The sequence below is a fragment of the Bombina bombina genome, chromosome 6, assembly GCF_027579735.1.
Source record: "Bombina bombina isolate aBomBom1 chromosome 6, aBomBom1.pri, whole genome shotgun sequence".
In the NCBI taxonomy this organism is placed as follows: Eukaryota; Metazoa; Chordata; class Amphibia; order Anura; family Bombinatoridae; genus Bombina; species Bombina bombina.
In genome coordinates, this window is record NC_069504.1 from 855936789 (window position 1) to 855958777 (window position 21989).

Consider the following 21989-nt stretch of genomic DNA (forward strand, 5'->3'; position numbering starts at 1 on the left):
CTTGAAATGCTTCTTACGAAGCCACTCCTTCGTTGCCCGGGCGGTGTGTTTGGGATCATTGTCATGCTGAAAGACCCAGCCACGTTTCATCTTCAATGCCCTTGCTGATGGAAGGAGGTTTGCACTCAAAATCTCACGATACATGGCCCCATTCATTCTTTCATGTACATGGATCAGTCGTCCTGTTCCCTTTGCAGAGAAACAGCCCCAAAGCATGATGTTGCCACCCCCGTGCTTCACAGTAGGTATGGTGTTCTTTGGTTGCAACTCAGCATTCTCTCTCCTCCAAACACGACGAGTTGTGTTTCTACCAAACAGTTCTACTTTGGTTTCATCTGACCATATGACATTCTCCCAATCCGCTTCTGGATCATCCAAATGCTCTCTAGCATACTTCAGACGGGCCCGGAAATGTACTGGCTTAAGCAGGGGGACACGTCTGGCACTGCAGGATCTGAGTCCCTGGCCGCGTAGTGTGTTACTGATGGTAGCCTTTGTTACGTTGGTCCCAGCTCTCTGCAGGTCATTCACTAGGTCCCCCCGTGTGGTTCTGGGATGTTTGCTCAACGTTCTTGTGATCATTTTGACCCCACGGGGTGAGATCTTGCGAGGAGCCCCAGATCGAGGGAGATTATCAGTGGTCTTGTATGTCTTCAATTTTCTAATTAATGCTCTCACAGTTGATTTCTTCACATCAAGCTGCTTGCCTATTGCAGATTCAGTCTTCCCAGCCTGGTGCAGGTCTATAATTTTGTTTCTGGTGTCCTTCGACAGCTCTTTGGTCTTCACCATAGTGGAGTTTGGAGCGTGACTGTTTGAGGTTGTGGACAGGTGTCTTTTATACAGATAACAAGTTCAAACTGGTGCCTTTAATACAGGTAATGAGTGGAGGACAGAGGAGCCTCTTAAATAAGAAGATACAGGTCTGTGAGAGCCAGAAATCTTGCTTGTTTGTAGGTGACCAAATACTTATTTTCCACCATAATATGCAAATAAATTATTTTCAAATCAGACAATGTGGATTTGCTTCCACATTTTGTCTCTCATAGTTGAGGTATACCTATGATGAAAATGACAGGCTTCTCTCATCTTCTTAAGTGGGAGAACTTGCACAATTGGTGGCTGACTAAATACTTTTTTGCCCCACTGTATGTATGTATGTATGTATGTATGTATGTATCTCTATGTTAAAGGGCCACTGTAAGTAAATATTTTCTATGCCTGTTACTAACTAACTACCCCAAATACACTTTTTATCAATAGCATTTCATTAACATATCTCTACCGTATATCAGAAATCTTATCTGCAAATTTAATTGTTTTCCAAACCCACTCCGTGGGTATCCTTTGCTCTGTACCAATCCGTTTACAATACCTAGGTTTCAAAATGGCGCTTTAAACACAAAGTTATTGGTTTAAGTATTTTGAACATGCAGTGCTGAAAATAGTGGGCAGGATAACGTGACATCATCTGCGAATAAAAGATATAACTTTTAGAACGTTATGAAACTTCGTTTTGGAGAAAATATAGGTCAGTAGGTTTTAATTAATGTTTATTAACTTTAATATGTTAGTTGTTTAGCTTAAAAATTATAACAGAAAGTAATCCTTTAAAGCCCTTTGCATGCCTTTTTTTTCTTCTAACACCTGAGACCTAATATCTTTGAGGCCTTATAACATTTAAGGCAATTTTTTAATCATTTTTATCAGACAGTGTTATTTTTTAATGTTTTTTTAGCAACTTTTTTGTCGCGCTAACCAGACGTGCATTAAACTTTATTGCGCTCAAGTGAACGCGTTTACTTTGAACTCATAATATGTACTGCATTTCTGTAGAACACAAAGAGACAAGCGCTACAGTTAGCAAGCCAATCTTAATCTTTCATTTGCAGGGGTTTAACACCTTAATGACAACTGACGTACCAGGTACATCCTGCAAAAACTGTCAGTTAGTGACAATGGACATACCTGGTACGTTATTTGTCTAATTGAGTGCTGGAAGTGATTGCGATCGCTTCCAGCAGCTCCCAGGGTATTGCAGTGATGCCTCGATATTGAGGCATCCTGCAATACCCTTTTACAAGCATCCGATGCAGAGAGAGCCACTCTGTGGCCCTGTGATCACTAGCGCAGCAACCACTGCCACCAATGATTCATGAAGTGAGAGGGAGGGGGGGGAAAAACCCCAATATAAATATTAAATCTAAAAGGATCTGGGAGGGGGAGGGGGTATTGAGTGGGGGGGGGGGGGGGCAGCTACACTACAGAAAAAGTTATTGTTGTTAAAAAAAAACAAAAACAAAAAACAACAACTTTGTTTTTGGGGGGAAACTGGCAGCTGCCAGTACCCAAGATGGCGGCACATAGGTAGCAGGATGAGGGTTAGAGATCTGTTTGGGGGGGATCAGGGAGGTTGGGGGTTAAGGCAGGGGTCCATCACAGCTGAATAAATATATATATATATATATATATATATATATATTTAATTTTTTTTTTTTAATAAAAAAATAAAATAAACACCTTTTATTTTAGTACTGGCAGACTTTCTGCCAGTACTTAAGATGGCAGGGACAATTGTGGGGTGGGGGAGGGAAGAGCGCTGTTTGGGAGGGATCAGGGGGTGGGATGTGTCAGGTGGGAGGCTGATCTCTACACTAAAGCTAAAATTAACCCAGCAAGCTCTCTACACGCTACCTAATTAATCCCTTCACTGTTAGGCATAATACAAGTGTGGTGCGCAGCAGCATTTAGCGGCCTTCTAATTGCTAAAAAGCCATATATGTCTGCTATTTCTGAAAAAAGGGGATCCCAGAGAAGCATTTACAACCATTTGTGCCATAATTGCCCAAGCTGTTTGTAAATAATTTCAGTGAGAAATCTAAAGTTTGTGAAAAAATTATTAACCCCTTAACGACCGAGGACGTGCAGGGTACGTCCTCTAAAAAAATACCCTTAACGACCAAGGACGTACCCTGCACGTCCTCGGTGTGGAAAGCAGCTGGAAGCGATCCTGCTCGCTTCCAGCTGCTTTCCGGTTATTGCAGTGATGCCTCGATATCGAGGCATCCTGCAATAACCCTTAGTAGCCATCCGATGCAGAGAGGGCCACACTGTGGCCCTCTCTGCACCGGATATCTATGGCTTCCATCGTTGGTGGGTGGGAGCGTGTGTGGGAGGCGGGTGGCGGCCATCGATGGCCCAGATGATGTGGAGGGGGGCGGGATCGTGGGCGGGGATGCCCGGACACGCGCACGGACGCGCGCACGTGCACTGGGAGGCGGGGGCGGGCGCGTGCACGGGGAGGGAGCGGGTGGGAACCGCTACGCTACAGAAAATAATTTAAGTCAATTTAGGCAAATGTTAATAAAAATAAATAGTAACGGTCATCAGCAGGTGTTGGGTGCTCTGTGGAGGGAGGGAAGCTACACTACAGAAAAAAAAACGGTGAAAAAAAAAAAATAAAACCATTTTTTTCCTGCAAACTGGGTACTGGCAGACAGCTGCCAGTACCCAAGATGGCCCCCAGTAAGGCAGAGGGGGAGGGTTAGAGAGCTGTTTGGGTGGGATCAGGGAGGTTGGGGGCTATGGGGAGATTCTACAAAGCAGCATATGTAAATATGCCCCAAAAAAAAAGAAAAGGAAAAAAAATACCTTTTTATTTTAGTACTGGCCGACTTTCTGCCAGTACTTAAGATGGCGGGGACAATTGTGGGGTGGGGGAGGGAAGGAAGCTGTTTGGGAGGGATCAGGGGGTGTGATGTGTCAGGTGGGAGGCTGATCTCTACTCTAAAGCTAAAATTAACCCTGCAAGCTCCCTACAAACTACCTAATTAACCCCTTCACTGCTAGCCATAATACATGTGTGATGTATTATGTGATGATGTCTGCTATTTCTGAACAAAGGGGATCCCAGAGAAGCATTTACAACCATTTGTGCCATAATTGCACAAGCTGTTTGAAAATATTTTCAGTGAGAAACCTAAAATTGTGAAAAAATTTAAGTTTTTTTTTTTATTTGATCGCATTTGGTGGTGAAATGGTGGCATGAAATATACCAAAATGGGCCTAGATCAATACTTGGGGTTCTCTACTACACTACACTAAAGCTAAAATTAACCCTAAAAGCTCCCTACATGTTCCCTAATTAACCCCTTCACTGCTGGGCATAATACACGTGTGATGCGCAGTGGCATTTAGCAGTCTTCTAATTACCAAAAAGCAAAGCCAAAGCCATATATCTCTGCTATTTATGAACAAAGGGGATCCAAGAGAAGCATTTACAACCATTTATTTCATAATTGCATAAGTTGTTTGTAAATAATTTCAGTGAGAAACCTAAAGTTTGTGAAAAAATTTGTGAGAAAGTGAACAATTTTTTTTATTTGATCACATTTGGCGGTGAAATGGTGGCATGAAATATACCAAAATGGGCCTAGATCAATACTTTGGGATGTCTTCTAAAAAAAAATATATACATGTCAATGGATATTCAGGGATTCCTGAAAGATATCAGTGTCCCAATGTAACTAGCGCTAATTTTGAAAAAAAAGTGGTTTGGAAATAGCAAAGTGCTACTTGTATTTATTTCCCTATAACTTGCAAAAAAAGCAAAGAACATGTTAACATTGGGTATTTCTAAACTCAGAACAAAATTTAGAAACTATTTAGCATGGGTGTTTTTTGGTGATTGTAGATGTGTAACAGATTTTGGGGGTCAAAGTTAGAAAAAGTGTGTTTTTTTCCATTTTTTCCTCATATTTTATAATTTTTTTTATAGTAAATTATAAGATATGATGAAAATAATGGTATCTTTAGAAAGTCTATTTAATGGCGAGAAAAACGGTATATAATATGTGTGGGTACAGTAAATGAGTAAGAAGAAAATTACAGCTAAACACAAACACCGCAGAAATGTAAAAATAGCCTTGGTCCCAAACGGACAGAAAATGGAAAAGTGCTGTGGTCATTAAGGGGTTAAAAAAGTAAACATGTAGTGATAATTTCAGTGAGAAACCAAAAATTGTGAAAAATGTAACTTTTTTTTTATTTTTTTTATTTGCTCGCATTTGGTGGTGAAATGGTGGCATGAAATATACCAAAATGGGCCTAGATCAATACTTGGAGTTGTCTACTACACTACAGCTAAAATTAACCCTACAAGGTCCCTACAAGCTCCCTAATTAACCCCTTCAGTGCTGGGCATATTACACGTGTGGTGCACAGTGGCATTTAGCGGCCTTCTAATTACCAAAAAGCAACGCCAAAGCCATATATGCCTGCTATTTCTCAACAAAGGGGATCCCAGAGAAGCATTTACAACCATTTGTGCCATAATTACACAAGCTGTTTGTAAATAATTTCAGTGAGAAACCTAAAGTTTGTGACAAAATTTCTGTAAAAGTGAACAATTTTTTTTATTTGATCGCATTTGGCAGTGAAATGGTGGCATGAAATATACCAAAATGGGCCTAGATCAATACTTTGGGTTGTCTTCTAAAAATATATATATATATATATATATATATATATATATATACACACACATGTCAAGGGATATTCAGGGATTCCTGACAGATATCAGTGTTCCAATGTAACTATCCCTAATTTTGAAAAAAAGTGGTTTGAAAATAGCAAAGTGCTACTTGTATTTATTGCCATAGAACTTGCAAAAAAAAAAGCAAAGAACATGTAAAGATTGAGTATTTCTAAACTCAAGACAAAATTTAGAAACTATTTAGCATGGGTGTTTTTTGGTGGTCGTAGATGTGTAACAGATTTTGGGGGTCAAACTTAGAAAAAGTGTTTTTTCCATTTTTTCCTCATATTTTATAAAAAAAATTATAGTAAATTATAAGATATGATGAAAATAATGGTATCTTTAGAAAGTCCATTTAATGGCGAGAAAAACGGTATATAATATGTGTGTGGGTACAGTAAATAAGTAAGAGGAAAATTACAGCTAAACACAAACACTGCAGAAATTTAAAAAACATAATTTATGTAAGAACTTACCTGATAAATTCATTTCTTTCATATTAGCAAGAGTCCATGAGCTAGTGACGTATGGGATATACATTCCTACCAGGAGGGGCAAAGTTTCCCAAACCTCAAAATGCCTATAAATACACCCCTCACCACACCCACAATTCAGTTTAACGAATAGCCAAGAAGTGGGGTGATAAAAAAGTGCGAAAGCATATAAAATAAGGAATTGGAATAATTGTGCTTTATACAAAATCATAACCACCACAAAAAAAGGGCGGGCCTCATGGACTCTTGCTAATATGAAAGAAATGAATTTATCAGGTAAGTTCTTACATAAATTATGTTTTCTTTCATGTAATTAGCAAGAGTCCATGAGCTAGTGACGTATGGGATAATGACTACCCAAGATGTGGATCTTTCCACACAAGAGTCACTAGAGAGGGAGGGATAAAATAAAGACAGCCAATTCCTGCTGAAAATAATCCACACCCAAAATAAAGTTTAACGAAAAACATAAGCAGAAGATTCAAACTGAAACCGCTGCCTGAAGTACTTTTCTACCAAAAACTGCTTCAGAAGAAGAAAATACATCAAAATGGTAGAATTTAGTAAAAGTATGCAAAGAGGACCAAGTTGCTGCTTTGCAAATCTGATCAACCGAAGCTTCATTCCTAAACGCCCAGGAAGTAGAAACTGACCTAGTAGAATGAGCTGTAATTCTCTGAGGCGGAGTTTTACCCGACTCAACATAGGCAAGATGAATTAAAGATTTCAACCAAGATGCCAAAGAAATGGCAGAAGCTTTCTGGCCTTTTCTAGAACCGGAAAAGATAACAAATAGACTAGAAGTCTTTCGGAAAGATTTAGTAGCTTCAACATAATATTTCAAAGCTCTAACAACATCCAAAGAATGCAACGATTTCTCCTTAGAATTCTTAGGATTAGGACATAATGAAGGAACCACAATTTCTCTACTAATGTTGTTGGAATTCACAACCTTAGGTAAAAATTCAAAAGAAGTTCGCAACACCGCCTTATCCTGATGAAAAATCAGAAAAGGAGACTCACAAGAAAGAGCAGATAATTCAGAAACTCTTCTGGCAGAAGAGATGGCCAAAAGGAACAAAACTTTCCAAGAAAGTAATTTAATGTCCAATGAATGCATAGGTTCAAACGGAGAAGCTTGAAGAGCTCCCAGAACCAAATTCAAACTCCAAGGAGGAGAAATTGACTTAATGACAGGTTTTATACGAACCAAAGCTTGTACAAAACAATGAATATCAGGAAGAATAGCAATCTTCCTGTGAAAAAGAACAGAAAGAGGAGAGATTTGTCCTTTCAAAGAACTTGCAGACAAACCCTTATCTAAACCATCCTGAAGAAATTGTAAAATTCTCGGTATTCTAAAAGAATGCCAAGAAAAATGATGAGAAAGACACCAAGAAATATAAGTCTTCCAGACTCTATAATATATCTCTCGAGATACAGATTTACGAGCCTGTAACATAGTATTAATGACAGAGTCAGAGAAACCTCTTTGACCAAGAATAAAGCGTTCAATCTCCATACCTTTAAATTTAAGGATTTCAGATCCTGATGGAAAAAGGGACCTTGTGACAGAAGGTCTGGTCTTAACGGAAGAGTCCACGGTTGGCAAGAGGCCATCCGGACAAGATCCGCATACCAAAACCTGTGAGGCCATGCCGGAGCTACCAGCAGAACAAACGAGCATTCCTTCAGAATCTTGGAGATTACTCTTGGAAGAAGAACTAGAGGTGGAAAGATATAGGCAGGATGATACTTCCAAGGAAGTGATAATGCATCCACTGCCTCCGCCTGAGGATCCCGGGATCTGGACAGATACCTGGGAAGTTTCTTGTTTAGATGGGACGCCATCAGATCTATTTCTGGAAGTTCCCACATTTGAACAATCTGAAGAAATACCTCTGGGTGAAGAGACCATTCGCCCGGATGCAACGTTTGGCGACTGAGATAATCCGCTTCCCAATTGTCTATACCTGGGATATGAACCGCAGAGATTAGACAGGAGCTGGATTCCGCCCAAACCAAAATTCGAGATACTTCTTTCATAGCCAGAGGACTGTGAGTCCCTCCTTGATGATTGATGTATGCCACAGTTGTGACATTGTCTGTCTGAAAACAAATGAACGATTCTCTCTTCAGAAGAGGCCAAAACTGAAGAGCTCTGAAAATTGCACGGAGTTCCAAAATATTGATCGGTAATCTCACCTCCTGAGATTCCCAAACTCCTTGTGCCGTCAGAGATCCCCACACAGCTCCCCAACCCGTGAGACTTGCATCTGTTGAAATTACAGTCCAGGTCGGAAGCACAAAAGAAGCCCCCTGAATTAAACGATGGTGATCTGTCCACCATGTTAGAGAGTGTCGAACAATCGGTTTTAAAGATATTGTTTGAGATATCTTCGTGTAATCCTTGCACCATTGCTTCAGCATACAGAGCTGAAGAGGTCGCATGTGAAAACGAGCAAAAGGGATCGCGTCCGATGCAGCAGTCATAAGACCTAGAATTTCCATGCATAAGGCTACCGAAGGGAATGATTGTGACTGAAGGTTTCGACAAGCTGCAATCAATTTTAGACGTCTCTTGTCTGTTAAAGACAGAGTCATGGACACTGAATCCATCTGGAAACCCAGAAAGGTTACCCTTGTCTGAGGAATCAAAGAACTTTTTGGTAAATTGATCCTCCAACCATGATCTTGAAGAAACAACACAAGTCGATTCGTATGAGATTCTGCTAAATGTAAAGACTGAGCAAGTACCAAGATATCGTCCAAATAAGGAAATACCACAATACCCTGTTCTCTGATTACAGACAGAAGGGCACCGAGAACCTTTGTAAAAATTCTTGGAGCTGTAGCTAGGCCAAACGGCAGAGCCACAAACTGGTAATGCTTGTCCAGAAAAGAGAATCTCAGGAACTGATAATGATCTGGATGAATCGGAATATGCAGATATGCATCCTGTAAATCTATTGTGGACATATAATTCCCTTGCTGAACAAAAGGCAAGATAGTCCTTACAGTTACCATTTTGAACGTTGGTATCCGTACATAACGATTCAATATTTTTAGATCCAGAACTGGTCTGAAGGAGTTCTCCTTCTTTGGTACAATGAAGAGATTTGAATAAAACCCCATCCCCTGTTCCGGAACTGGAACTGGCATAATTACTCCAGTCAACTCTAGATCTGAAACACATTTCAGAAACGCTTGAGCTTTTACTGGATTTACTGGGACACGGGAAAGAAAAAATCTCTTTGCAGGAGGTCTCATCTTGAAACCAATTCTGTACCCTTCTGAAACAATGTTCTGAATCCAAAGATTGTGAACAGAATTGATCCAAATTTCCTTGAAAAAACGTAACCTGCCCCCTACCAGCTGAGCTGGAATGAGGGCCGCACCTTCATGTGGACTTAGAAGCAGGCTTTGCTTTTCTAGCTGGCTTGGATTTATTCCAGACTGGAGAAGGTTTCCAAACTGAAACTGCTCCTGAGGATGAAGGATCAGGCTTTTGTTCTTTGTTGAAACGAAAGGAACGAAAACGATTATTAGCCCTACTTTTACCTTTAGTTTTTTATCCTGTGGTAAAAAAGTTCCTTTCCCACCAGTAACAGTTGAAATGATGGAATCCAACTGAGAACCAAATAATTTGTTACCCTGGAAAGAAATAGAAAGTAAAGTTGATTTAGAAGCCATATCAGCATTCCAAGTTTTAAGCCATAAAGCTCTTCTAGCTAAAATAGCAAGAGACATAAACCTGACATCAACTCTGATAATATCAAAAATGGCATCACAGATAAAATTATTAGCATGCTGAAGAAGAATAATAATATCATGAGAATCACGATGTGTTACTTGTTGCGCTAAAGTTTCCAACCAAAAAGTTGAAGCTGCAGCAACATCAGCCAAAGATATAGCAGGTCTAAGAAGATTACCTGAACACAGATAAGCTTTTCTTAGAAAGGACTCAATTTTCCTATCTAGAGGATCCTTAAACGAAGTACCATCTGACGTAGGAATAGTAGTACGTTTAGCAAGGGTAGAAATAGCCCCATCAACTTTAGGGATTTTGTCCCAAAATTCCAATCTGTCAGACGGCACAGGATATAAATGCTTAAAACGTTTAGAAGGAGTAAATGAATTACCCAATTTATCCCATTCTTTGGAAATTACTGCAGAAATAGCATTAGGAACAGGAAAAACTTCTGGAATAACCACAGGAGCTTTAAATACCTTATCCAAACGTTTAGAATTAGTATCAAGAGGACCAGAATCCTCTATTTCTAAAGCAATTAGTACTTCTTTAAGTAAAGAACGAATAAATTCCATTTTAAATAAATATGATGATTTATCAGCATCAACCTCAGAGACAGAATCCTCTGAACCAGAGGAGTCATCAGAATCAGAATGATGATGTTGATTTAAAAATTCATCTGTAGGGAGAGAAGTTTTAAAAGATTTTTTACGTTTACTAGAAGGAGAAATAACAGACATAGCCTTCTTAATGGATTCAGAAACAAAATCTCTTATATTATCAGGAACATTCTGCACCTTAGATGTTGAAGGAACTGCAACAGGCAATGGTACTTTACTAAAGGAAATATTATCTGCTTTAACAAGTTTGTCATGACAATCAATACAAACAACAGCTGGAGAAATAGCTACCAAAAGTTTACAGCAGATACACTTAGCTTTGGTAGATTCAGCACTTGACAGCGATTTTCCTGTAGTATCTTCTGACTCAGATGCAATATGTAAGAGAAAAAACAACATATATATAAATCAAAATTGATCAAATTCCTTAAATGACAGTTTCAGGAATGGGAAAAAATGCCAAAGAACAAGCTTCTAGCAACCAGAAGCAATAAAAAATGAGACTTAAATAATGAGGAGACTAAAGCGACGCCCATATTATTTGGCGCCTAAATGCTTTTGGCGCCAAAATGACGCCACATCCGGAACGCCGACATTTTTGGCGCGAAATAACGTCAAAAAATGACGTAACTTCCGGCGACACGTATGACGCCGGAAACGGAAATAGAATTTTTGCGCCAAAAAAGTCCGCGCCAAGAATGACGCAATAAAATGAAGCATTTTCAGCCCCCGCGAGCCTAATAGCCCACCGGGAAGAGTCAAATTTTTGAAGGTAAGAAAAAATGATTAAATCAAAAATGCATTATCCCAAATATGAAACTGACTGTCTGAAAATAAGGAAAGTTGAACATTCTGAGTCAAGGCAAATAAATGTTTGAATACATATATTTAGAACTTTATAAACAAAGTGCCCAACCATAGCTTGGAGTGTCACAGAAAATAAGACTTACTTACCCCAGGACACTCATCTACATATAGCAGATAGCCAAACCAGTACTGAAACGAGAATCAGCAGAGGTAATGGTATATATAAGAGTATATCGTCGATCTGAAAAGGGAGGTAAGAGATGAATCTCTACGACCGATAACAGAGAACCTATGAAATAGACCCCGTAGAAGGAGATCACTGCATTCAAATAGGCAATACTCTTCTCACATCCCTCTGACATTCACTGCACGCTGAGAGGAAAACCGGGCTCCAACTTGCTGCGGAGCGCATATCAACGTAGAATCTAGCACAAACTTACTTCACCACCTCCATCGGAGGCAAAGTTTGTAAAACTGAATTGTGGGTGTGGTGAGGGGTGTATTTATAGGCATTTTGAGGTTTGGGAAACTTTGCCCCTCCTGGTAGGAATGTATATCCCATACGTCACTAGCTCATGGACTCTTGCTAATTACATGAAAGAAATAGCCCTTGTCCTAAAGGGTAAGAAAATTGAAAAATGATCTGGTCATTAAGGGGTTAACAGAAAAGTCAAAGTTGTGATCCCACTGACATTCCAGATTAGGATCACTAGCCATATATTTTGAGAAAGAACGGAAATCCCCGGGTGAACAACTTTAACTATGTTTTTCACAGTAAAGTAAGGCTTTTGTTTATAAACTGCTAAATACAGCATTTTATTTGTAGATTAGAATGTATCTTTACATTTCACCGTTTGATGTATTTAAACAAGAGATTCAACTATTGCATAGTGCTTTACTTTTGAATTTCCCTATGTTTTTAAATACATTATGAGGAAGCAGCTTTTGAGGCTTTATGGTGCGGGGGACCATCATTTCACAAGAGAGCTCTTGCAATCGATACTTGCGTTGCTGCATCACAAGCGGCAATTGCAGGCCAACAGGTTCTCTACTTGAGAATTTATCCCCCTATAATCTTGATAAAGTTTCCTTTATATAAAAATGTCCTTAACCCCTTGTTTACAAATCATTGCTGAATAACACACTGTAGCCAACACAGTAACATAGCTATCAGTATAACACTATTACATAGCCTCTATCTCAATCTGATTTGAGGGGAGCCCCCTCTCTCAAATGCGGGATCCCCCACTTGTGTCCTTAGTGAGTACCCCCCCAAAAAAAAAATGTAAATGTATTTTATTTACTGTAACATATACACACAAACACAAAATACTCTTTGTATAAAAGCTGTGTCTACCTGTATCAGATAATGGGTGTCATGCCTCATCTATGTAGAAAGTGATTGCAACAGGTATTGGTGATTTTAGTGTGCTCTGAGCTCTACAAGGGACCATAATAGCCTATCCTATATAAATAATAAAATGGTGCAAGTGACCCCTCTTTTGAGGAGAGGCCCCTTTTCAAATGAGGGTTCACATGCTCAGGTGGCGATCAGATGATCACTGGGGCAACAGTGACCATCTGATGCAAGCATATGCACCAAAAACATGAGGGGTTTGGTAGTACCTCTGTGACCCCCTATGAGAGAATTATAGAGGAAGAAAATCAATCTGTGTATATGAGAAATAAGGAATTATTTTATCCTATCACATTAGGTCTAGCTCCTTTCAAAATGTATTAAAGATGGGTGAAGTGAATTTTCCTGTAACCTTGTCTAAACATTAGACATGGATTTAAACATTGGGCCTATGGATCTGATTTACTTCAAAATGTCAGGGTTTAATTTTAATTTTACAAATTTACAATGACATAGAAAGACCAGAAAGACAAACTATAACACAACTCCTTACTGAGTAATCATAAAGAAGTAGATATATTCCCTTTAACATGCACACCACATTGTAAAATGACAGTGACATAAGCAAGTAAACCATAGTGCATATGGCAAAAATCCTGAATATCAATGCACCACTGAGCTGTATACAAATATAAAATATGGTTTCCTTAAAGGATACAAAGGAGGCTCTGTGTGTTGTTAAACATGGAAACCCCTGAAAGGAATCCAGCATACTCGATGGCAAACAGTCCTAATGTTACAGAGAGAGCCACAATCAACCTGTATAGAAAGAAAAAAAAAAGTTATTTTCACTTTACAAGATGGAGAAAGGGGGCAATTCCTCAGCATCATGTGTTACACTATACAAACTTATCCAACATAAAGCCCACCCAGAGGCATCAATGAGAATTATTCTCCATTGTCCCCAGGACCTAATGAGCACAAACTCCTCATATCTCCTGTTTATGTTATCTGTCTTTTCAAATACAGGGAAGGGGGGGGAGTCTTCTCTTCTTGATTTCCCAGCCCTTTTCACTTGGTGTCCCAGCCTAAACTCGTCAACAGTGCTAACCTGGGAGCTTCTAAGTAAGTTTTTAAAAGGTTTTATACCGGATTTTTAGATCAGTATCTGTGCATATTCTTCTTTATAGTAGTGTCTATTACAGTTGCAATTATATTAAAATTGGTGTATTCTGTCCCTTTAAGCTAAAATTAGCTATTACATTTCTTTTCAATGGTTGTTGCACAAATGATCATTAAATCAATTTATGCAATTAAATTTGTTTTGGATATCTTAAATAACACTTATAAATAACAGAAAATATTACAATATTGCAAAGTATTACACTGCCCCCACCTGGCTACATCATAATGCAAACCGATTCTCAAAGATTTCTATGGAGAACATTGCAATACTTTGTATCTGTGCCCCTCTCCTCACCACTTATCTATCCTACACTTCTTTTTCTTAACACACAAAGAAATCGTCTTCTCTATAACAGGATCATTCCATCCTTTTTACAATGTAGTGCAAAAATTGGATATTCTAATTTGTTAGTGCAAAAAATGCATGCTCTGTTTAACCCTGCAAAATATTAAAGTTCTACTAGGGAGCTTCAGAAAACTGCAGGTCCAGAGTAGGAAACAGCTAGTAAGCCAAACAACAGCACAACCCTGACAATCGCTGGCTGGGTCCAGCTTGGCAACTGCAGTGCTTGCAGCTCCAAGGTGGACTTTATATATGTGTTTAACTCATTTGCAGGGGTTAAAAACACAAAGTTGCAGCATCAATAGTGAAAAAATTGCACAAATTAGAGCATGCAAATTTTGCACTAGAATGTTCCTTTAAGAAATTAATTATACAAAAAAATTATTTTGCATTAAATGACCAAGTAAAAGCAGCTTTAAAAATATTATTTTCTTACCAAGAACAAAGAAAAATGTAAGTACAATGTCCATTTAATGCTTCCTTTCATAAAAGTATGTATATATAAATATTCAATAATATATATTATTTTTTAAGACATGCATATGGGATATAAAAATATGAAAATGGCTGGACAACCTTGCAAGATGGATGGATATAGCCCGATTCACTCTCTATTACTCTGTAAGGTTGGGTGGACTATTTCACTAAGTAAGAGGAATGACGTTTTTTGTTTTTTTTGTTACAGACATCCTAGATGAAGTAAGATGTTATCAAATCAAAACAACAGAAACGTATAGCAAGAAAATATAGAGTTTATGATCTTACTCAGTGTCACGAGATGCAAATTCCTGTTGTGTATAGTCAAGGGGTAGGCAAGCAAGGACATTGTTCTCCTACAAGAAACAAAATTCAAAAATGTTACACAATCTCAAATTATTTTGCTCAGATAGCTGTCAAATAAGACTCTTTTAGGGGATATTTAATTCATTCTCTCCTAATTGTAAATAAAAATGACTCTTAATTCAATATCGCTACATACAACTAACTCTTGTTTCTGTCTATATAGGTGACTTAACCCCTTAAGGACAAGGCCATTTTTCAATTTCTTTCCCTTAAAGGGATAGAATACACTAATTTTCATATAACTGATTGTAACAGACACTACTATAAAGAATAAGATGCACAGGTACTGGTATAAAAATCCAGTATAAAACGGTTAAAAAAAAAACTTACTTAGAAGCTCTCGGTTTAGCTCTGTTTAAAAGGAAGTTGGAAAGCCCACTGCAAGTGGGAAATAAGACACTACCCCCCCCCCCCTTCTTTTGCATATGAAAAGACCCTTTACACAAAACAGGAGCAAGCTGGGAGTAGGTAGCTGACGGTATTCTCATAAAAATTTGGGGCTTGGTTAGGAATCTGAAAATCAGAGCAATGTTATTTAAAAATAAGCAAAACTTTACATTTTACAAAAAAACTAAAAAAAAAACCTTTATGGTCTATATAAATAGATCATCAACAAAACATTTATTCAAAGAAAAAAATAATGTATAATGTCCCTTTAAGGACCAGGGCTATTTTTACATTTCTGCAGTGTTTGTGTTTAGCTGTAATTTTCCTCTTACTCATTTACTGTACCCATACATATTATATACTGTTTTTGCTCGCCATTAAATAGACTTTCTAAAGATACCATTATTTTCATCATATCTTATAATTTACCATACATTTTTTTATACATTATGATGAAAAAATGTGAATAAACACACTTTTTCTAACTTTGACCCCCAAAATCTGTTGCACATCTTCAACCACCAAAACACACGCATGATAAATAGTTTCTAAATTTTTTCATGAGTTTAGAAATACCCAATGTTTACATGTTCTTTGCAAGTTATGGGGCAATAAGTATCCCTTGACATGAATATAATTTTTTTAGTAAACAACCCAAAGTATTGATCTAGGCCCATTTTGGTATATTTCATGCCACCATTTCACCACCAAATGCAATCAAATAAAACAAATCGTTCATTTTTTTTCACAAACTTTAGGTTTCTCACTGAAATTATTTACAAACTTGTGCAATTATGGCACAAATGGTTGTAAATGCTTCTCTGGGATCCCCTTTGTTCAGAAATAGCAGACATTTATGGCTGTGGCATTACTTTTTGGTAATTAGAAGGCCGCTAAATGCCGCTGCGCACCACACTTGTATTAGGCCCAGCAGTGAAGGGGTCAATTAGGGAGCTTGTAGGGATAATTTTAGCTTTAGGGTAGTGTAGCAGACAACCCAAAGTATTGATCTAGGCCCATTTTGATATATTTCATGCCACCATTTCACCGCCAAATTCGATCAAATAAAAAAAATTGTTAAAGGGACAGTCTACACCCAATTAAATAATGAGCCGTTACTTTGATCACCCTTAAAACATACCATTGCACCCCTTTACATACTTGGCAGATGGACCGGTACACAAGTAATGTTACGATGAGTAACTTTGTCTTCTAGAAATGGCCGCCAAACTCCTCCCCCTCCTCCTTCGTCCCCTTTTCTATTCCTTTTCCAGACTCATGCATGTAAGAAATGTGACGTCACTGTCCTGCTTATGCGCATGCGCATAGTGTTCCGACCGCTGACAAGTAGCGGTCGGAACACTATGTATTGTAGTGTAGATTCATATAATCAAAGTAACACTCAATTACACAAAGGTTCCGGATATTTGATTCCTATTTAATTGCGCATGCGCGAATCGGCGTGAACGCTTCTTCAAAGTTTAACTAGTGAGCAGATTCTGAGTGGCTCTCTCTGCCTCAGTGTGCAAAAAAAGGTATTGCAGTGATGCCTCAATATCGAGGCATCACTGCAATACCTTGAAAGCAGCTGAAAGTGATCAGGATCGCTTCCAGCCGCTTGAAACCCCTGAAGACGTACAGGGTATGTCGTTGGTCTTTAAAGACCAGTTTTTGTATGACGTACCCTGTACGACGTGTGTCGTTAAGGGATTAAAGGGATACTAAACCCATTTTTTTTTTTTTATTTCATGGTTCAGATAGAACATGAAATTATAAGCAACTTTCTAATTTACTCCCATTATCAATTTTTCTTTGTTCTCTTGCTATCTTTATTTGAAAAAGAAGGCATCTAAGCTAAGGAGCCAGACAATTTTTGGTTCAGACCCTGAACAGCACTTGTTTAATGGTGGCTGACATTTACCCACCAATTAGCAACAAAAACCCAGATTGTGAGTCAAAAATGGTCCGGCTTCTAAACTTACATTCTTGCTTTTCAAATAAAGATAGCAAGAGAATGAAGAAATTTGGATAATAGGAGTAAATTAGAAAGTTGCTTGAAATTGCATGCTGTATCTGAATCATGAAAGAAAATTTGTGGGTTCAGTGTCCCTTTAAAGCTCAATTGCTTCTTACTGTATAAAAAGGAAAAAGCCTGGTCTTGCTTTATCTGCAGAAGTGCAGCTCAGTAGATAAGTAGATAAGTGCAGCTCAATCGATGTATATACAGGTGACAGATATATCGGTCTTCACTCTTTGGTTATAAGGGACATAGAACAAATTCCCCTACACATATAGGTAGGTGATAATAAGCATGGTATATATTATGTATATACAAGTGATATTTCAGCAACTTCTTTCTCTATATACAAGGGTATAAGAGTCAGTTCTGTATTGGCTCTCATTGTATATGTAATGTACACTGGACAGTAAAGTAAAAAAAAAACAAAAAAAAAACTTTCATGATTCAGGTTGAGCATGCAATTTTAAACAACTGTCCAATTTACTTTTATTATCTAATTTGCTTTAAACTCAGGAGCACCAGTATACACTTCTGGGAAATAACTGCTGATTGGTGCCTGCACATATATGCCTTGTGCCATTGGCTCGCCCAATAGCTCAGCTAGCTCCCAGTAGCGCATTGCTGCTCCTTCAACAAATGATACCAAGTGAATGAAATTTGATAGAATTGGAAAGTTGTTTTAAATTGTATACTCTATTTGATTCATGAAAAGAAAAAATGAGGCTTTCATGAAGTTCAGTCTCTGTTCTCTTCAAATCATTTCATAGTTTGAACCAGCGGCTGCCAGTGTACATTTACAAACTTGTGTGGTTTGGTCTATTGTTATCTCTCCTAGAATGCAGCTCAGTCATTCCTAGGTGCATTAACAAGCGATAGATAATTCGGTCTCTTTTGGTTCTGTGTCACTTTCACATTCTTACCCTGCCCCAAAAAATGATAATGACGATGACTAGATGAGCAGTCAGTGTTAGGAAACGAGAAGGCACGAGGCTGCTGACAGCTGCCATACTATCTGCAGAAAGAACCAAATACAACAAATTATTAGAACGCGTAAGGACACATATATAGTCACTATACAAGTTATACTTCATTATCTTCTTACCTACCCAGTCTTCTTGCTCTAGAGGCCCTCTTGTTGCCTAGTAACCATAAAGCGTAAAACTGTTTTAAAAAGTATGGTCACTATCTCGCGAGATAGAGGCCATCTTGTTGCCTAGTAACAATAAAACTGATTTAAAAAGTATGGTCACTATCTCGCGTGATTAGACTGTTAGCCCTATAGCAGCATGGGTATTACCTTTTGAAGCAAGATATTCTAAACAAGCGTCCATGTCATTTAAGGGCATAATGTGCGCTTTGTGGTTGTACTTTCTTCCATGAATAATAGTCTTCATGAACTAATGAGGAATAGTTTACGTCCAATAAATTCATGCTGTTGTCAGCATCATTCAATTAACAATTTATAGGATATTATTATATGCAACTGGCGGAAATTGTGCAAATATTATTTGTAAAGAAGAGTTACACTTGCGAATTCAGTTGGCGAAAGCATGTTTAGAAATAATTTCCTCCTTACATATGCAACGACTTTCGTTGCATCTATAGTGTAATACAAAGCAAGTATGTCTAGAAAAAAAAATTGTAAAAAATGAAAGAAACAAAACATGTTTGGCAGCGGTGGGATTCGAACCCACGCCTCCAGAGAGACTGGAGCCTAAATCCAGCGCCTTAGACCGCTCGGCCACGCTACCTTACATGAGTACAATCACGGCAATATAGGATCATTAGTGACTCACAATGACGTCACCACCCTAATACATTTTAGAATAAAGTTTATACTCTGTTAATATTGTTTCTTGTAACTAATTCAATTTCTCTTTTTTATTTTTTTATTTAATGAGCTTTCTCACGTTTGTATCCACATTACCTTGCAATTAATTATTCAGTTACACTAGGATACCAGAATCTTTCTCCCAGCGCCTTTTACTCACTTTATTCTCCTAACTCTTCTATGCATTTTCACTCCAATGTGCATTAATTTACGACTCAGAACTTTGTTTCATTTTCACTCTAGTTACAATTTATATCATATTTACTATTATTTTCTGCAGTCTTAATTCCTTCACTTTCTTTTTACTTTTTCCAGTAATCATCCAAACTTACAAATAGGCTTCAATAACTTTCCAACTCAGACACTTTGTACCACCCTCTTTTTCTCCGCCCTCCTTGTCGTCATCACTGCTCTTTTTTATTACCTTTACTAAAACTTTAAACACCATTTTTTTGTACATACAAGTTTTACCCGAAATAAAAAGTGAAAAATAACTTGGGTAAAATACGAAAGAACGTTATGGAAAACAACAAACGTGATTTTGAAGAAAGACATTTAAAGAAAGTTTGAAGACACTTTATATAGACTCAAAACATCTTTAAATCTCAGGTCAGGCTCTGTGGCGCAATGGATAGCGCATTGGACTTCTAGAAGGTTGAAGACATTCAAAGGTTGTGGGTTCGAGTCCCACCAGAGTCGCTTTTTTTGTCATCTCAGCTTTTTCTTTCTGTTATCAACAAGTAGTTGAATACATACATAAACTTTACTTTTTATGCTTTGCATTTTGCAATCTTCAAATTATGTTCATTCTAAATTTTTATAAGCTTTTGGAACACACACTTTACGGTAAAATGCTCTACAAATGTTATACATCAATTATCTCGTCCCTTGGATGGGTGTTTCATAACCCTTCTACTGTATGTGCTTGGCTTCCTGTTTTTAGAAATATACACGGCAAATTTCAGTGTCTTCTCTTTTTGGTATCTCTGTGCAGGATTGTCCATGTAAAACCAAATAACCGTGACAGTTTAATGGCTATTTCAATAAATAAATGGTTTAAGAACAGTTGATAACTTTCACTAAAGTGGGGCCTCTGCAGCTTGTCGTATGAATAAATACACGCTTCAATGGAATGATATATGCTGTTCCCTTTGCAAACTGATACACACAAGCCAGGAAAACCTAATTCTTGTAAAATGTGCAGAATGTAGCAAAAATTGTCCTCAAAGACAAGTATTTAATATCAACATATTTAATAGCAAATTAATCTTGCAACTTTCGTTTATTTTTTTGGTATTTTTGTGGGATTTCTTATGTGCATAGAGTGGGCGTTCAAAGAAATGTTTACAGAGGGGGTAAAAAAAACTGCCCTAAGCATAATAATATTAGTGGCAAAATGTGAAGCAGGCAGAGTTGTTTGTTGTACACATGAGCTGCACATCGTTTTAAACATAGTAGCTCATTGATGTCAAAAGAGTGCAGACATCCCAACTCTCCCTGAAGTTCAGGGAGTCTCCCTGATTGTAATAGCGGCTCCCTGATGCCAGGAAATGGACTGCAATCTCCCTGAAACTCCAAGTGCCATGATCCATTGTGGCCCAAATCTGGAAAAGTGTTTCTTTAACCCTTTCATGACAGGGTTAAAGTGTCTACATCGGAACACCTGTTCCGATGTAGACAAATTGAAACTACGCGATCGTGCATACGATCGCGAGATTTCAATTATTGGATCGCATCTGGGGGGCGTCCCTACAACCCTAGGAACGCCCTCCAGACCGCGATCAAGTCCTTGAAGCACAGAAGGCTTCAGGACAGCCGTTTGTTATGACGTTCTATTCCGTCATAACGGCTTTAAAGCCCAGTGTAAATATGACGGAATAGAACGGCATAACGGCGTTAAAAGGTTAAGGAATGCCTTTAGTTGCTGGGACATTATAGAACCCTCAAAGCATGCACCAGTAACCAAAAAGCCCCCACTTATTAAACTTTGTATTCTAAAAGATTTGAGCATTCAACAAGCGTACGATAACTAGAAAATAGGTTTGTTGTATATGGTTGTGCAATAAAGCTACTTTTTTTAATGTGACTTAGTGGGAAGATACTTTAATGATAAGTCCCTATCTTATTTAGGGTTTCAAGGTGCCCAATATATAACTGGGGGGGGGGGATTGGGGGTGGAGCAGTAGCGGGTAAAGCCAACTCCCTGAAATGAGTTTTTGCAGGTTGGGATGTCTGAGAGTGACTTGAGTGAGTGCTGATACTTAGATATAAGACAGGGCTTGAGAAATTCAATATGATATGATATATATATATGAAAAAAGATAAAAAGTCTGGCACTCTCTTGTAAGACAAACAGCAAAAAGGAAAACCAGACCGGCTTAATCTAAAGCACTATTTATTCCAAATAACGTGGGCGCCAGCATACAATAAACAGTAAAACACAGAAACATGCCCAGCTATAGCCATTTTGTGTTGTGGAGAGACAGGGAACCACACTGTGGAGACAGCGCTTAGCCGCTAGCCGCGAAAGTGGAACAGTGAAGATTATCGATTTGACCGATGGAGTAATTGTAAGTGCCCTATTTTCTCTCTGTTTAACTTAGTCCGTTGTTATCTGTTTACGCTGAGGGTGTAGATTATTCAGGAGGTTTGCTAGTGCTGGAACCCTGACTTGTGAACCTAACCATGGGTCCTACCCTCCACAACGTGCTTTTAAAGATTCTCTGACAGGATGCGTGTGCGACGGATAATAATCTGACAGACAAATGTCAGTCGAATAACAGTCCGGTCTGTCCGAGAACCATTAAAAGCATGA

General features: G+C 38.3%; 1 protein-coding gene and 2 non-coding genes across 5 annotated transcripts in view; 1 reads left to right on the forward strand and 2 right to left on the reverse strand.

The window, feature by feature from the left end:
* TMEM107 (transmembrane protein 107) overlaps window positions 1–18515 on the reverse strand; it is a 24187-nt gene extending 5672 nt beyond the window's left edge. For 2 of the 3 annotated variants that reach the window (XM_053716121.1, XM_053716122.1), the window contains exons 1-4: window positions 18450–18511; window positions 18264–18355; window positions 14859–14926; window positions 13284–13384 (exon numbers count right to left, since the gene is read on the reverse strand). In XM_053716121.1, coding sequence (XP_053572096.1) covers window positions 13284–13384; window positions 14859–14926; window positions 18264–18350 — 256 coding nt within the window. In that variant the 5' untranslated portion in view covers window positions 18351–18355; window positions 18450–18511. Of the gene's footprint in view, window positions 1–13283; window positions 13385–14858; window positions 14927–18263; window positions 18356–18445 lie in introns of all 3 variants that reach the window. The other variant, XM_053716123.1, reaches the window with a different exon arrangement.
* Window positions 18516–19012: 497 nt separating this feature from the next.
* On the reverse strand, window positions 19013–19094 carry TRNAL-UAG (transfer RNA leucine (anticodon UAG)). The gene has a single exon. It is a non-coding gene; the product is annotated as a tRNA-Leu (tRNA).
* A 693-nt stretch (window positions 19095–19787) lies between these two features.
* TRNAR-UCU (transfer RNA arginine (anticodon UCU)) lies at window positions 19788–19873 on the forward strand. The gene is given in 2 exon segments: window positions 19788–19824; window positions 19838–19873. It is a non-coding gene; the product is annotated as a tRNA-Arg (tRNA).
* The last annotated feature ends 2116 nt before the right edge of the window (window positions 19874–21989 follow it).